At 40.3% G+C, this 16,284-nt stretch overlaps 1 protein-coding gene across 1 annotated transcript in view; it reads right to left on the reverse strand.

Moving 5' to 3' along the window:
* The window catches only part of Tph2 (tryptophan hydroxylase 2), a 117,954-nt gene extending 107,052 nt beyond the window's left edge, over window positions 1-10,902 (reverse strand). The window contains exons 1-3 of the mRNA XM_085843445.1: window positions 10,834-10,902; window positions 4,636-5,042; window positions 2,597-2,740 (exon numbers count right to left, since the gene is read on the reverse strand). Of these exons, the coding sequence (XP_085699571.1) occupies window positions 2,597-2,740; window positions 4,636-4,740 (249 nt within the window). The 5' untranslated portion in view covers window positions 4,741-5,042; window positions 10,834-10,902. The remainder of the gene's footprint in view (window positions 1-2,596; window positions 2,741-4,635; window positions 5,043-10,833) is intronic.
* Between the last annotated feature and the right edge of the window lie 5,382 nt (window positions 10,903-16,284).

A 16,284-nucleotide genomic window follows, 5' to 3' on the forward strand; every position in this document is an offset into this window, starting at 1 on the left:
GCAAGATACAGTAATAATAACCCCTATAGGACCACAGCGGAACTGTCTTTGGCATCCTCCTGGCCAGCTCCACTGGAAGATATATTCTGCAGCTGTCATTTTGTGAATCTCTTTGTAACAAGCTGTTCCGGGAAGAGCAATGACTTTAATGCTTAAAAATCTGGTTTAAGTCTCCCATTGATACACCTTTCTCCCTTGATAACTGTAGCCTAAGGTCCCCTCTTCACACTCCACTCCGTACACACACACACACACACTGCCCCATTACTTCTGTGACTGCACTCTGGGTCCCACACCATTTCTGATACAATCCTGGGTGTTCTATTTCTGTTTTTATTAAGCTTGGCGATCACACATTATTTTATAAATTGCCTAATGATGAAAGTGGGATCGATATTAAGTTCAAGGCCCAAGAGACTCCATGTTCATTGTGCCATTTTGGGCTTTTAAGGTTTGGTTGAATCAGAGTGAGTATTTTTAGACTGGGCACTGAGATCTCAATGGGTTAAGTGGTTTAGTTGAGACCTGGTGAATAGCTGATGGCAGAGTGCAAATTCAAAGTGCAAGCCCCTTCCCCAGGGATGTTTCCCACTGCACCCAGCTGTCAAATTGAATTGGCTTGCCTTCAGGCACCATGTGGACACAGCCCTACATGGCATAATTATGTGTAAAATACTACTCTAGATTTCCATTAACACTGTTTATGGTGCCTGGTCCTTTCTTCAAGGCCAAAGGGGAACAAGGAAACATTTTCCGAGTCAGGTTAATTCCCAATCTATGATCATCTAGAGGCATCACAAATAATGCCTCCTGTCTGCATTTTACAAAATCGCCTCATCCAAACAAGCCAGTTAGATAGGAATTGGTATCATTGCCATTTTACAAATGAGGAAATCAAACTGAGCTCTGCGCACAGAGCAGTTAGCCAACCCAGCAGAACACGGGTCCAAATCCCCTATGTGTCTGCTACACAGCAGCCTAAGGCACCAGAAAGAGTTGAACTGTTTATCTTACAGCCCTGGTGACCAGCCATCGCTCCCAACCACATGTAGTTTGTAAGAGGCTTTTGCTTCAGGTGGAGAAGACACCAGATGGACAAGGTGTTCCTCCTCACCCAAGCTCTTCATTTAGGACTCAAAACAAGGACTCGTGCCAGGGACCATGGCATATCTTTCTATAAGACACTCCTTCGATTACATTCATGAAATGAAGCTTACAAGAATAAGTGCCTGTGTTCATATATCTCATTTTATGCAACAAATATGCTCTCATTACATGTGTACAGTTAAAGTTTAGTAGATCAAAGCAGGATAAAGACTCTTGGCATTTTGAAGCACTGTGTGTATGTGTGTGCATATGTGTGTCTGTGTATGTATAAGTATATGTGTGTTGTGAGTGTGTGTTTTGTGTATGGGTGCTTTGTCTATGTGTATAAGTGTGTTGTATATATACGTGTGTATGTGCGTATGCATGTATATGTGTGTTGTGAGTGTGTTGTGTGTATATGTGTGTGTAGGTATGTGTGTTTTGTGTGTGCATTGTGTGTGTATGTGTGTGTTCTGTGTATGTGTGTATGTATGTGTATGTATATGTGTATTGTGAGTGTGTTGTGTGTGTTGGTATGTGTGTTTTGCGTGTGTGCATTGTGTGTATATGTGTGTGTTGGGTATGTGTGTGTTCTGTGTATGTGTGTTTTGTCTGTGTGTATGTGTGTGTTCTGTGTGTGTGTGTTTTGTCTGTGTGTATGTGTGTGTTCTGTGTATGTGTGTTTTGTCTATGTGTATGTGTATATTGTGTGTATGTGTGTTCTGTATATGTGTATATGTATAAGTATGCATATGTGTGTTGTGAGTGTGGTGTGTGTGTATGTGTATAGGTATGTGTGTTTTGTGTATGTGCATTGTGTGTGTGTGCGTCATGTATGTGTGTGTTCTGTGTATGTGTTTTGTCTATGTGTATGTATGTGTTCTGTGTATGTGTTTTGTCTATATATATGTGTATATTGTGTGTATGTGTTTTCTGTATATGTGTATATGTATGCATATGTGTGTTGTGTGTGTATGTGTATAGGTATGTGTGTTTTGTGTATGTTCACTGTGTGTGTGTGCGTCGTGTATGTTTGTGTTCGTCTATGTGTATGTGTGTGTTCTGTGTATGTGTTTTGTCTATGTGTATGTGTGTGTTCTGTGTATGTGTTTTGTCTATGTGTATATGTGTGTTCTGTGTATGTGTTTTGTCTATATGTATGTGTGTGTTCTGTGTATGTGTGTTTTGCCTATATGTATGTGTGTATTGTGTGTATGTGTGTGTGCTGCATTTTTCTACTTTAAAGCTCACATTTTTGAATTACAGACTTCATCTGGCAACAAGTAACAGAGTTGCTATTGGTTGAGACTGAATTAATAAATCACAGCTCACGTAAACCTGCTTATTTCACTGTTGGGCAGAGTAAACTCCCTTTTTAAAGCTTTGTGACATTTGGTTCCTTTGACTCTTTTGCCATGTTACCCAGAAATGCCTTATTGACAGGGAACAAGTCTATCGCCAGGCACATAGCCACCTTGAGGATACAGAAGAACGAGTGCTCTGCGTTTACCTGGAATAGTCTAAGTGCTTTCACCAGCCCACCAACTTCATTCTTCAAGGAGAACACAACCGCTGTCTTGCTGCTCTCTGTGGTGTCGCCTTTGCCGGGCTCTTTGCCACTTTTCTTGTCCTCGCTTTTGATAGCCTTATTTTGCTTCAAGAAAGTAGAAGCACAAGAGTCAGTTCTATCCCAGAGGTTTCGATGATTCAATTTATCCAGAGATTCCTCTTAAATGCTGCAAGCCCCACCTATCATACAAACTCAAAGTGGAGTTGCCTTTGCACCCAAGTCTGAATCTTCCTGCTCACTGAGGAAGTCAGTGACAGAGCAGCGTGCCCAACAAATCCCTCTGTGGACAGTTGAGTCTGGAAAGTGACTACTATGTTTCAGCCACATATAGGACAGGCAGTTGGAAAGACACGAGAGAGAAAGAAAACCAGCTAGCTAACTATTAGGGGCACACACGACAATCTGAGTAATGACTAAGTTCTTCCGGCTAAGGATAGAAATAACAGAGTCTAGCAAAAATCAGAGCACATTGCAGAATTTGAAAATCGAACCTAGGAATGTCCCATTTGACAGACAATGTAAGATTATGATGGTCTGTTTTGTACTCGTTACATCTGATGCAGAGTTGGGCAAACAGAGATCTGTCTTCCTGGCTAATGATGAGGTAGCATAGTCACACCAGTCTACTACATCCTCGTGGAACTAAGACCTGCACATTTACATAGAACCCAGTGGTAAGTGATTTGCCATTGTCTTCCTCCTAGTTCACTACTGGCTTTATTTCCATGCATTAAGATAACCTCCCTCACTGCGTTTATATATAATAGGAATAGATATTTTATTATTTATGAGTTGAGGGAGAATAGTTTATGCTGGCACTGGCATTTGACAGTATATTTAGTCATTAGAAGCTCAAATGTCTTCCTATTCCCAACATCTGCTCCCCCCTCTCCACGTAATGCCCGGGTCTCATATGTCTAAGGTGCATTTTTATGGGAAAGTGTCATACATTAACCATAACTGAAGGGCTTCGCGGTTTTCTTCTTGCCGTTTATTACAACTTCGGAATTCCTCAATGTAAAACCTCATACAAATATTCATGATACTTGAGTATTAGAAAAGCTATTTTACATTTTGGCCTCATTTTCGCAAATCGACTTAAATAGTGCTAAGAAAGTTGCTGTGACTGTTTTTCAGCGTTTGTGTGTAATAAATAGAATGGACATACTTGGAGCTATGGCATTAACCCAATTTTTCTCTGACGAGCTGAATTTGCAATTGGTTGATAAACAGGAAGGACAACGGTGAAGCATCCCTTAACATTTTAATGACAGAATCTTGGATGTGTATTTTATTGCATGTTAGCAAATCAAAACACTGTGTTTATTAAAGCTAATAACTATTGGTCAAATTAAGACCTAAACCTTTGCAAGAACTGTAACTTTTCAAATACCATTCTTTAATGTTAGTATTTTAAACACACGCACACACACACACACATCTTGTAAATATTGAAGCAAGCAGAATGCTTCCTTAACTCTTCCATCAATTAAGCTTTAAAGGGGGAGTAACGTGGCGTGCAGGAAAACCTTTGAAGGGCCCTGGTTCCTCTTTTATTCCAAAACCTGCACTTAATCTCAAGAATACACATATTAGCTCTGTAGGGCATAGGAGACAATATTGCCTTGTAGAAACCAGAGAGATGTATTTAATTCTTTCTCCCAAATCTTCCTTATCAGCCTTTCAAGTTCTGTACTTTGAAGGAGGAGTGAATTTAGCACATTGGTTCACATAATCTTTCATTCTTCACGATAGGAAACTTCACTTTCTATTTGAGGAAAGTTTATCTCCCAGCAACTCGCCCAGCTGCTTGTACTTTGTGGAGAGCTAAGGCAGACAGAAAGGAGGCAGTAAGACAAGACTACTGAGGAAGAGGGAGTTGAACGGCATGCTTACTCTACAGCAGGTGTCCATATGGTGAGGTTAAGACCATTGATGCCCTAGAGAACACCGGAGACTGCCAGATACTCGATACTCACTGTTAAGCTGCCAAGTAGCTGATGCTCTTCTGGCACCGCAGAATCCAAGGACAACCCTCTCCTGGCCCAGTATTTACTGGAAAACATCATCATTGCGGGCTGCATGGCTCCCGGTGTAATTTTCTTTCTCAGCAGCAGGGGGGACCAGAGGGGCAGCCTTGGCAGAGGTGAAGGAGGAACTGCAGTGGCAGCTGCTGCTCAGGACGCTGTCCAGAACCCTGGTGCTGAAGAGCAATGAGCTTCCTCCCCTCCCTGTGTTCCTTTATATGAGTGACTGAGGAGTGATGGAAAGCTGATTAGAAAAAACTCATTTCTGGTTGCTGATGGCCACAGTCAGATTACACGTCTGAAGCTTGGGGTTATCTGTGCTCCTGATGAGATTTGTTTGTTTCGTAGGTCGAGTAGCTCTTTGGGAAGAGATGGAGGGGAACAATACATCAGGGTTATTATTTTTTTTTCCCTTGCAACAAAACAGCCGTCGTCTAATTTTAAATCTCAAGCCTGCTATTGGAAGGTTACCCTCCGTCTTTAAGTAACTATGAGTTTAAGTGCTTTGTGTTTTCCAAAAGTAAAAAAATAACTTAAGAAAGGCTTTTCTGCCGGCATGACGTTACATTATGCAAATTTTACCTCTGTGTGTGTGTGTGTGTGTGTGTGTGACGGCTTTCATAAGAAGTCTGTTTCCAAAACCCGTGGTGTCTCCATGTAGAAGGATATTCAGGCTATTGAAATTCGAGGCTTGAACTTAGCGCAGATGCTAACCTTCTAGAATGTTCTTCATTAAGTAAGAAATGTATGGAAATGAAATGCCCATAGGCCCATTATCCCTTTGATACTCTTCTGATACAATTTTATTGCTCTCCTTCTATGACCTCCTGATCAGACCCAGCAATTTGACAGGCATAGACAAGATTATATTTGTACTTTTCCAACTTTAGAAAGCCACAGGAAAGCTTGGCAATCCTTTGAAGAATGGAAAATTCTTAACCAAGAGCACATGTTTAACTGAAGAAGTAACCAAAATCTGGGACTTATACAGTTTGATTATGCAGAAAACAAAATGAAGGTTCTTCAAAGCAAGGCTGTATGTGTTAACATTGATTGGATTTTAATTGTTTCTGGAGACTTGCAGGTTTAGGATTATTGCTGGATCCATCTCTGGAAATGACATCGAGCTCCTATTTCCTCTGAAAACCACCACTGAGTAGCTAATAGGAAAAGCAAGTATTAATAAATTAACCGAAGTAATTATTTAAAAAATGACAGTTGACAATGCTAATTCTGGACACTTTCTATGCATGTTTATATGTCAGAACAGTCATCATAACAACACTCACAAAGAGTTACTGGTTGTGTGTGTGTGTGTGCATGTGTGTGTGTGTATGTGTGTATGTATACTAAGGCACAAAAGCTGTAGGTAAATTAACAAAGGTTCACATGTTCACACAAATAAAGAATGTTCAAAGTAGGATCTTAATTCAGGCAATTTTGGCTTTCTCTACCATTACACTGTACCATCTCCTCAAATACTCCAAATAAGGAGAAGGGTGTGAAGAAAAGTGGACTCAACGGATCACAGACTATAGAGCTATACATAAGAACAGATGTATAACTCAAAAAATTTTTTTGTTGAACTCTGAGTTTATATTAAGCACTGGGAACTGAATCCTGAGGATGTAAAGAAGTGTCCAACACAGCACTGACCAACAGAGATCACAGTCCATCTGAGAGAATCAAGCTGTGCAATAACCAAGTAGAACAAAGAGTGTCAACCTCTCACAGAGGCTGCGAAAGCATTCACAAATCCAAACCAGACAAACATTTCAGACCAGTGAGAGGAAATGGGCACGAAGTCCTATCCCTAGCCAAGAAGCTATTTGCAAGTGATACTTTCTAAGAAAGGAAAAATCTGTTTACATCATTGGGTACATCAATCATACTTTAGGACAGGCTCCATGCCCAGAAGCAGTTGGCCAACATAAAATGAACTCCCTCTGTGTGTGTGTGTGTGTGTGTGTGTCTGTGTCTGTGTGTGTGTGTCTGTGTGTGTGTGTCTCTGTATGTGTGTCTGTGTGTGTGTATCTGTGTGTGTGTGTGTGTGTGTCTGTGTGTGTCTGTGTGGGTGTGTGTCTGTGTGCTTTTTATTTTGTTTTGGTATTTTTTTTGTCCTATTGTTTTTATATCATTTGTTCTGATGTTTATTTTTTGTTTTGCTCTCTTTTTATTTTCAGTTTGGGGTATGTTTTTGAGGAAGAGTGAGAGGAAGAGAACATAAAGTAGCGTAGATGAGGAAGTGGTAAGGATATGTGAGGAATTGGGAAAGGAGAAAAATATGAACAAAATAAATTATATAAGAATACTATATAAAATGCTTTAAATAATATTAAAGTTAATTTAAGGCATTTATTGAGTCTATTAAATACTGTAACCACTTTTTTTCACTTAAAAATATGGAAACAACATAAAAGGCTTCCTTTTCTTTTTGAGGCATACAAAAATAATATAAGTTCACAAGTATCAGCAACAAAAACTAGAAGCTTAAAGGGATATAAAAGAGTGATCAAAGACTTTGCAGACATAAGAAAGCTGAGTTATCAATAAAGTTGCTGAGAAGCAATTCACACTCGAGGATCCCCTAAATGCTCCATATCTCTGGTATGATGAGTAAACAGAGGAGTCTGTGAAAGAGTTGTCCAGAGTCCATAATCAGTAGTCAGACAATTCCAAAATCCACAACAAATTTAGTCATCAATATAGAGTGGGTGCTTCATGCAGACATATAGACAAATTGACTAGATCTGATAGCCTGTAAATAATCCACTGTATTTGTGGTCAATAACTTTCCAAGAGAGGCTCCAAGATAAGACAATAGAAAAATAGTAATCTGAGGTAATCCTATAGGTGCCTAGTCCCAGTTAATACATCTGCAATGCTCAAAGAAAATCCTGGAGGAGGAAAACAGAAAGACTGATAGAGCCAGAGGACTCCAGACTGCTGCTAAACAGTGCCTTCTAGACTTGACAGAGAAGCTGCACCCATGCAACTTCAGCTGTATGGTCAGCTACACAAATCTGCATAACAACAGCACATGCCAATGTGGACGAGGGGGCATTTCATAAGCTCCCCTCTCCAGCTCAAAAACTACATGCAACCAATGGCTGCTGGAATAAGCTCTCTGATAGGTTATCCAATGGATCAGTCCTATTCCTGTGAAAAGGACAAGCCCTGATTCCTGAGGAACGGGTGTTTGGGAGCAGCAAAAGAATGACTTGATGTCAGCCATGGGTACAAGCTGACACTCTGTGCTCTGCTCTTGCTTGCTCTCCAGACAGCTGTGTGGCTAGCTCGGCTCTTGCAGGCCAAAGCCCAGTCTTTTATTTACATATCAACCAATTGTTTATCCAGGTTCCCTTTTGATTATCCCATGAATCAGTATTTTAAGACTTTAGCTCTTTGATTCTTAGAGACAGCAAGTACATTGTTTCTAACACAGCAAATAAACTCAGAGATCTGCCTGCCTTTGTAAGCACAAACAATCAGTTTAGCTGCGTGGGACCCCATCCTCAGATTATCATTCCCACCACGCCAGGATGTATACTTGTTCTGTCCTGGGCTAACTTTAAACTCAGGAATCTGCCTGCCTTTTTACCTTTCTGCTCATTAGTGCAGCTGTCTTTGTTCTTTCAGGTCTGTAAAGCCCCTCATACAATTCATATTGCATGTTTATATATTTACTTAGTTGAGAAACGATACATCCTTGAACTCATGTTGTCAAAGTTCTTTCTCACAGCCTTAATGGCTGTCTTGAAGGTCACAGCAATTACCATTTTGCTGAGGACATTAGACACAGCCTCACCTCCCAGATGCATGGTGTTTCTTACTATCACAGGGAGAATATTTCCCGAAGAAGGAACATGAAGCAAAAAATATATACATTATTATACAAAAAAAAAAAAAAAGCCGTACACCTAGTAACCATCTCTGAAAGAGTTGTCCAGAGTCTGTAAGCAGTAGTCAGACAATGCCTAAATCCACAACAAATTTAGTCATCAATACAGTGTGGTACTTCATATGGACAGACAGACGGCTAACTTGTGGAAGCCCATTTCCCACTGGCTCTGCACCAGAGGTGGGAACACATTGTCCCTTCCACAGAAGCCATGCAGGACTTGGCACACACATACAGATAAGCAGCAATAAATGGACTCTGTAAATTTTGTGTGCATGTGTGTATGTGTGTGTGTAAAACAGTAATAATTAAAGAAGTAGAAGCCATGAATTTGACAGAGACATGAGAGGAGGTAAAGGGGGTAAATGATATAAATATAATAAAGTATGAAATTATCAAAAAATTTTTAAATTAAAAAGACAATCTATGGGCTGGAGAGATGGCTCAGAGGTTAAGAGCACTGACTGCTCTTCCAGAGGTTCTGAGTTCAAATCCCAGCAACCACATGGTGGCTCACAACCATCTGTAATGAGATCTGATGCCCTCTTCTGGTGTGTCTGAAGACAGCTACAGTGTACTAAAATATAATAAATAAATAAATCTTTAAAAAAAAAAGACAATCTATACTATAGAAGAAAATATCAATTGTACCTCATTGAGAATAAAGAACTCTTATAATTCAGCAACATTAAAGGAGTTAGGATTGGGGCTGGAGACATGGCTCAGTGGTTAACAGAATGGGCTGCTCTTCCAGAGGACCAAGGTTCAATCCCCAGCACCCACATGGCATCTCACAACTGTCTATAACTGCAGTTCCAAGGGATCTGACACATAGAAATACATGCAGGCAAAACATCAATGCACATAAAATAAAAAGAAAAATAGGGCTGAATAGACACATCTCCAAAGATAAGATGGTTAATAAGCACATGAGAAAAATACTATACAACATTAATAATTGGAGAAATGTAAATCAAAGTTAAAAAATGAGATGCTACCTCAGACCCAGTAGGATTGTTAGAATCAAAATTACAGATGATATGTAGCATTGCCGAAGAATCAGAAAACGTGGGCTTTTCTTACATTGCCAGTGGCTCTGTAAAGTGATGTGGTCATTCCAGGTAACAGTTTGGTGGTCCCTCAATAGATGCTTCATTGAGTTATCATATGACATAGAAGCTTGACCCCAGGTAGGTGGAAAATAATGTCGTTGTTTGAAAAGAATATCTGACAGTTTCTCAAGACTAAGTTTCTCAACAACTCAACTCTCTGGGGTATACATCCCCCCAAAGTAAAAACATAACCACAAAAAATGGCTGTCCACAACTGTTCACAGCAACATTATTCATACAAGTGAAAGTGAGCCAAATATCACCATAGGTGAGAAGACTAACAAAATATTATCTACTGTAAGTTGAGTAACACTTGATGGTGCAAACGAAGAAATACATTGATGCAAGACCACTCCATGGGTGAACCTTGAAAACATTGTGCTAAGCAAAAAAAAAAAAAAAAAAAAAGCTATACACAAGGAATCATGAGTTCACGTGATTTAGCTTACATGGAATGCCTATATGTGAAAAGAAGCTATGAAAAAGAACAATAAGGCAGACTCATGATTGCCGGGGGATAAAAGGGCGGAGGTGGAGAACTGCCACAGGGTTTCTTTAGGGAGTTAAAAACAATCTAAAAATTGGTGGTAGTTGCTGTCTTTGTGTCTCATCTGTTGATAAAATACTCTGAGCAAAGCAACTTAAGAGGAAAAGCGTTTATTCTAACTGAGTCTTCGAGGGTATAGTCTAGGATAGCAGGGGCATCAAGGCAGCCGGAGCTCCCCTGTCACGTTTGATCCGCGATCAGAAAACAGACAGCAATAAATGCAAGTCTGCTTGTGCTCGGCTTGTTTTCTCCATGAAAGCTTGGGATTCCCACACCAGGGAATGGTTTCATTCACAATAATGATGTATTTTCCCACGCAAATTAACGTAACCAAGATAATCCCCCTCGGGCATGCCCAGAGACCCATCTGCCAGGTAATTCTAGATTCTGCCAAATTGGCAGCACTAACCATCACTGTGGCATATCTCTGTGGACATACTAAAAGCCAATAAACTGCATTATTTAAAAGTGGTTCTTATAAATGTTGACTTTTGTAATAAAACAGTGGGAAATTTTAAAGTGATTTTCATGTTACAGGAATTACATCTCAATAAAACTTTTATATTAAAAAAATTAAGTTAGAATCTTACATTTTTCTCCTCGATTGTAGACAGCCAAACAGATTCCTCCTCCGTTTCGTAGACAGAAGCTTACACACTGGAAAAGGGTGAAACAACAGGTACTTAACACCTGAGCGCAGTTGAAAACACAGGAAAGTCATTAATCAAGGACACACACTGGATTTTGAGGCTCCTGGACTCAGAAGGTGGACAGCCAGACATTTAGCTTCAAGCCAGATAAGGGGGAAAGCCTGCTAAATAAGAAACCAAGTTAAAACACAAAGTCACCAAGAGAAAGTTAGGCTGGGTGTGCTACATTGCTTACAAACACAAAGGCTGAGATCTAAAGGCAGTGATGCAACCACCCAGTGACATCTGTTGCTGTGAAGCCCATCTGAATACTTGGTAGCGTGTGAGGTTGGATTCAGATTTGTGCCAATACAGAAAACTGACAAATGAAAGAAGAAGAAGGAGGAGGAGGAGAAGGAGGAGAGAGGGAGGGGAAGGGGGAGGGGGAGGGGGAGAGGGAGGGGGAGAGGAGAAAGATGAGGAGGAGGAAGGAGAAGGAGGAGGAGAGGAGAAGGAGGAGAGAGGGGGAGGAGGAGGAGGAGGAGGAGGAGGAGGAGGAAGAAGAAGAAGAAGAAGAAGAAGAAGAAGAAGAAGAAGAAGAAGAAGAAGAGAAGAAGAGAAGAAGAAGAAGAAGAAGAAGAAGAAGAAGAAGAAGAGGAGGAGGAGGAGGAGGAGGAGGAGGAGGAGGAGGAGGAGGAGGAGAAGAAGAAGAAGAAGAAGAAGAAGAAGAAGAAGAAGAAGAAGAAGAAGAAGAAGAAGAAGAAGAAGAAGAAGGAAGAAGAAGAAGAGGAGGAGGAGGAGGAGGAGGAGGAGGAGGAGGAGGAAAACTTGATGAGAAAAAGCCAAAGAGGAACAACCCAGTTGAAAACTGCATTTACAGTCATAACGATACACACTGCATGCCAATGTAAGCAGTGCCATCACAATTGTGTGGTGACATAGAAAGACAAGAAGAGTGTGTGCCTGCCTGTGTTTGGGGGTGGGGTGAATAGTGACGAGAAGAGGCATAAGCTCGTCCTTGAAGATGAGACATAAACAGTTAATGAAGAAAACTGAAAATCAAAGTCGGGATGCACACAGGGATGTGGGTGTGAACACTACATCAGCAGCAGGCGGTTGGACAGTTGGAAACTTGCACTTGGGGAAGGGACGAGAGGATGGGTAGTGGAAGATACAATTTCTCTTGAAAGCCACAGGTATATATGGCCTAGATTACAATATAGATGCCTAAGCTCCACTGCATAAACAACATGTTGGTTTTAATAAACCTGAACTCAGACTTTAGCTCTGACACTTGCCTGAGCTCTGCTTTTTATCAGAGCTTTGTTGAACTGCTATTCTGATTAAGTTGAATGTGTGTGAACTGTTTTACATGGTGGATACTGGATGCTCAAAATGCTAGTTAAATCCCCGTGTATATCTCGTGGAATCAGAAGCCAGAGTTACACAAAGTCAGGCATTGGATGGGAATGTTTGGCAGAATTTAAAGAAATGTAGATACTGGGTATCATCGTGGTTGTCTTCATAGTCAATGAGCAAAGTTTTTAGTCATGAGGGAAGAAACCAAGTATTGGGAAGAATTTTAACTCAAATAAAGAGGCCAGGAAGTTAAAAAAAAATGTGGGAAACATAAATTATTATAAAATAAGATCCCCAATATAATTTCCTATAGGTGGAACAGAACCATGTGACCATGAGTGGCCATGGTGATGACTGGTATATATATATATATATATATATATATATATATATATATATATATATACATATATATATGTATGTATATATGCCATGTGACCATGAGTGGCCATGGTGATGACTGGTATATATATATGTATATATATACATACATACATAGAGAGAGAGAGACTTTCAACATAGGTATCTTTTGTTGTTAAGGATAATAATAAAAGGAAGAAAAACCACTATCAACCAGCCCTTAAGTTATTATCTTAGCAGCCTCAGACTATAGAAACAAAGACATGGAGAAAGTATATATAAATACTAAAGGAAACTTGTATAAACAGAGGATCAAGAAGATGCAGAAGTGTCCATGGTCCAGAACAGGAAGTTTCCCATCCTATCAATTTCTGTTTTGTAAGTACAATGAAAATTGAGATCTTTGTATTCTTCCCTTCTGTGCCACACAGCCACGCACATTCACTATCCTGGCTAAATAAGAAACCAAGTGAAAACACAAAGTCACCAAGAGAAAGTTAGGCTGGGTGTGCAAGCCTCCAGAAGATGACTTGCCTAGCACATATAAGGCCCTGAGTTTGACTGCTAGGATAATAATGACTGAAATAGAAATTTGCCTTGCACCTTCCCAAGATGCGCAGATAAGATGAGCAATAAAGTTATGTAAGAGGAGATGTGTGAGTGGATCAGATTTTGAGAACGTATTTATTTGAAAGAAAAGCAGCAGTGATTGTTTGGAGACTGGGATTCCACAAAAATCTGATGGTTTTGTCTTGACTAACTTGTCTTCTTGACTTCAAAACATCAATCCAGTATTTCACATCTGTGTCTCTTAAACTCTGAACAAGGCAATAGAAAGAGTTGAATTTTCTGATATACACCAACTCCATAATCAGTGTGTCTGGATGTTTCCATTGACATATGATTCTATTGGGTATGTACTTCAGGTCTTTCAGCAGGAACAGCTAAATGTTAACACTACCCACTACTAATTTCTCTAACCACTTATACGGGAGTAACTCTGGAGCCTATGTCACATGATTTAGTAGTTTAAGAGCTCTGCAACAATAGGAAATAAAGTAAACCTGCAATGATTTCTTTTTTAAAATGCACACAGGCATCATCTCCTTTCCCATCCAGACATTCACAGCCAGCACATGTATAGTTAATGAAATACATAGCTATCTGACAATTTAAATATGTACAAATGAACATGAAAAATAAGGCAGAAGCATGGGAGCTAGAAGGTCGGCGTTCTAGAAGCCACTGTTCTGACCTTCAGTAACCTGTCTCAACATCCTTAGCCATTATGGTCAGCACCCCTCACTGTGTTCACAGGAGGTCTGAGTTATATTACACTCACGTGACTTCTGCCACTTTGATTCACATTACAAGTTAGGCACAGCACACGTATTCCTGTCAATCACCCTTACACACTATATGGACTATCCTTTCGAAGGAAAACATGAATGAAAGGTACTTAAGCTTTGAGGCTGTATTAACCATTCAGAGCTACAGAAACAGCACAATCCAAAACTAAGCCAAGAAAGTCAGTTTGGCACCAATCCAACTGAATTGGTCTCATTTTGAAGCACAACTCTGTGGGTCTCTGTGATGACCAAAGACATGTAAGGAGGCAGTTTGATTCAACATGACTCAGTAGCCGGTGTTGGTTCAGACTTTGTGACACTGGGTAGTTTATTTTGGGTATATTTAAATATAGCACAACTTACTGGGGAAAAAAAATCTCGGTGATAATCAAGTCAATACTATGTGTACAATGAAGTTATAGGTATGAATACATCAAAACTATAAAGTACACATGACATCTTCCATACAGATGTGCTTTACAGATTGAGCAATAGACAAGGGTCTTCGGGGAGGCTCCAGTATGACCTCAGTCAGACAGAGGTCACTAGGCTAGTAACCACCTCCGATCCCAGACTTCTGGGCAAAAAAGCAGCAAGTTTTACATCCCTCCCTTTGAAAAGACAACCTTTTGTGTTCAACATCCCTGGTTTCCCTGGTGCTTATCTGTGAGCACAAGAACCTCTGTGCCTCCTACATGCAACCCAAACCAGCTGCCTTAAGCATCAATTTGTTCTCTAATAAAATGCTTAAACAGGCTCTGTCATTTCCCACACTACTAAAAATGTTTATCGCTGTCATGCCTAGGTGTCATGGGACAGGGCTTCCTTTTTTGCAGTATTTGTGAAATTTGTTATATTGATCTAGAAAGGGGACTTGAGAATCGTACTGCATTGGTAGGCAAATAAAGAGGTAGACATGGTGGTTCTCATAGCTACCTTCACAAAGAGAATTAGTAAAAGGTGAGCACATTTAGGCTTGTTTGAAGATGAAACCAAAGTACAGAGACAGTGATGCACATTGGGACAGTGAGGAAGTCGCTCCACAAAGCCAGAACACAAGTTGAATTTGAAATCAAAATGACCTCAGTAGGAAACAAACTGAAGGGTGCCTCAAAGCTATATTGCCAGCATGGTATGTCTTGGAAGAAAAAAAATAACACAGGTTTTAAAGATGCTCATAGATGGTGGCAGTTATCTCTTTGGCATCTCATTAGAACATGCTACTGCTCTATCATGCTGGGTACCACATTAAACATTTTCACGTGCACTTACTCTTGACAAATGAAATGGGCTTTATCCCCACTTGCAGATGAGGGGGTGGGGGCTGCAGTCATAGTCACATGACTTAGTGATTGCTCTTGGTCTCAAACCCAAGAAAGTATTTATCTGCTGCTCAGCATTGTAAGGACAGTCCCATCAATCTCACAGTAGTTCTACAGATTCCATAGTAGCTCACCAGTCATGTCACAGAACAGAGGATACACACACAGCAATTTAAAACCTGCATTCTTGCAGATTAACAGTTGAGGGCAGTTTGTACATGTATAGCTTCAAATGGCTGTCTACCTATTCCAACATGGAAATGCTTGAATTGCAACTGGATACAGCCAATCCTCATGATACCTGCATTCCCAGTATATATTCTTGATTTTTTTTTTCACTTTCCTTCTGCTTCCTTAAAGCTCTCCTTTGAAAAAAAAACTCCCTTACTGAGCCTAGGAAAGAAAATGGGCTTTGGAAAGGATCCTTCATCTTCACATTCACTCTTTCCAAATAGTCACTTTCCTACCTCTCTCAACATAACAAAGGCTGTCATATGGCTAGGCTTTAGTGGATGTGATGGCTGTTCTTGGCTGTCAACTTGACCATATGGGAATTAACTAAAAACCCAAATTTCTGGGTAGACTTATGAGAGCCTTCTCTGGATCGATCACCTGCGGTTGGAAAACCCATCCTAAATCAGGGCCACACCTTCAGGACATGAAAGCAGCAGCTTTGCTTTTGCCTGCTTGCTCGCACTCTTGCTGAGTTCATATATCCCACTGCTGAGGCATTTCTTCACTGGAATTAGAGCCTACTTCTCCAGGATTCCAACATGGAAGATGACCAGCAAAGGCATCTGGCTTCATGGATTGAACAACTATTGGCTTCTTTGACCTTCCATTAGGCGACAGCCATTGTTGGACTAGCCAGACCACAGCAATCTATGATGGTGTTCTGTATCATGTTTGAGTTGTCACTTTGACTTCCAGAGGAGTACAATTCCATCATCATGGAACTCAAACAATAAATCCAACATGTCACCATTGGACTCTCTAACCCGGAACGTGGCAACTACTGACTT

This window comes from Mus caroli, unplaced genomic scaffold (genome assembly GCF_978045245.1).
Source record: "Mus caroli unplaced genomic scaffold, Mus_caroli_1 scaffold_9, whole genome shotgun sequence".
NCBI lineage: Eukaryota > Metazoa > Chordata > Mammalia > Rodentia > Muridae > Mus > Mus caroli.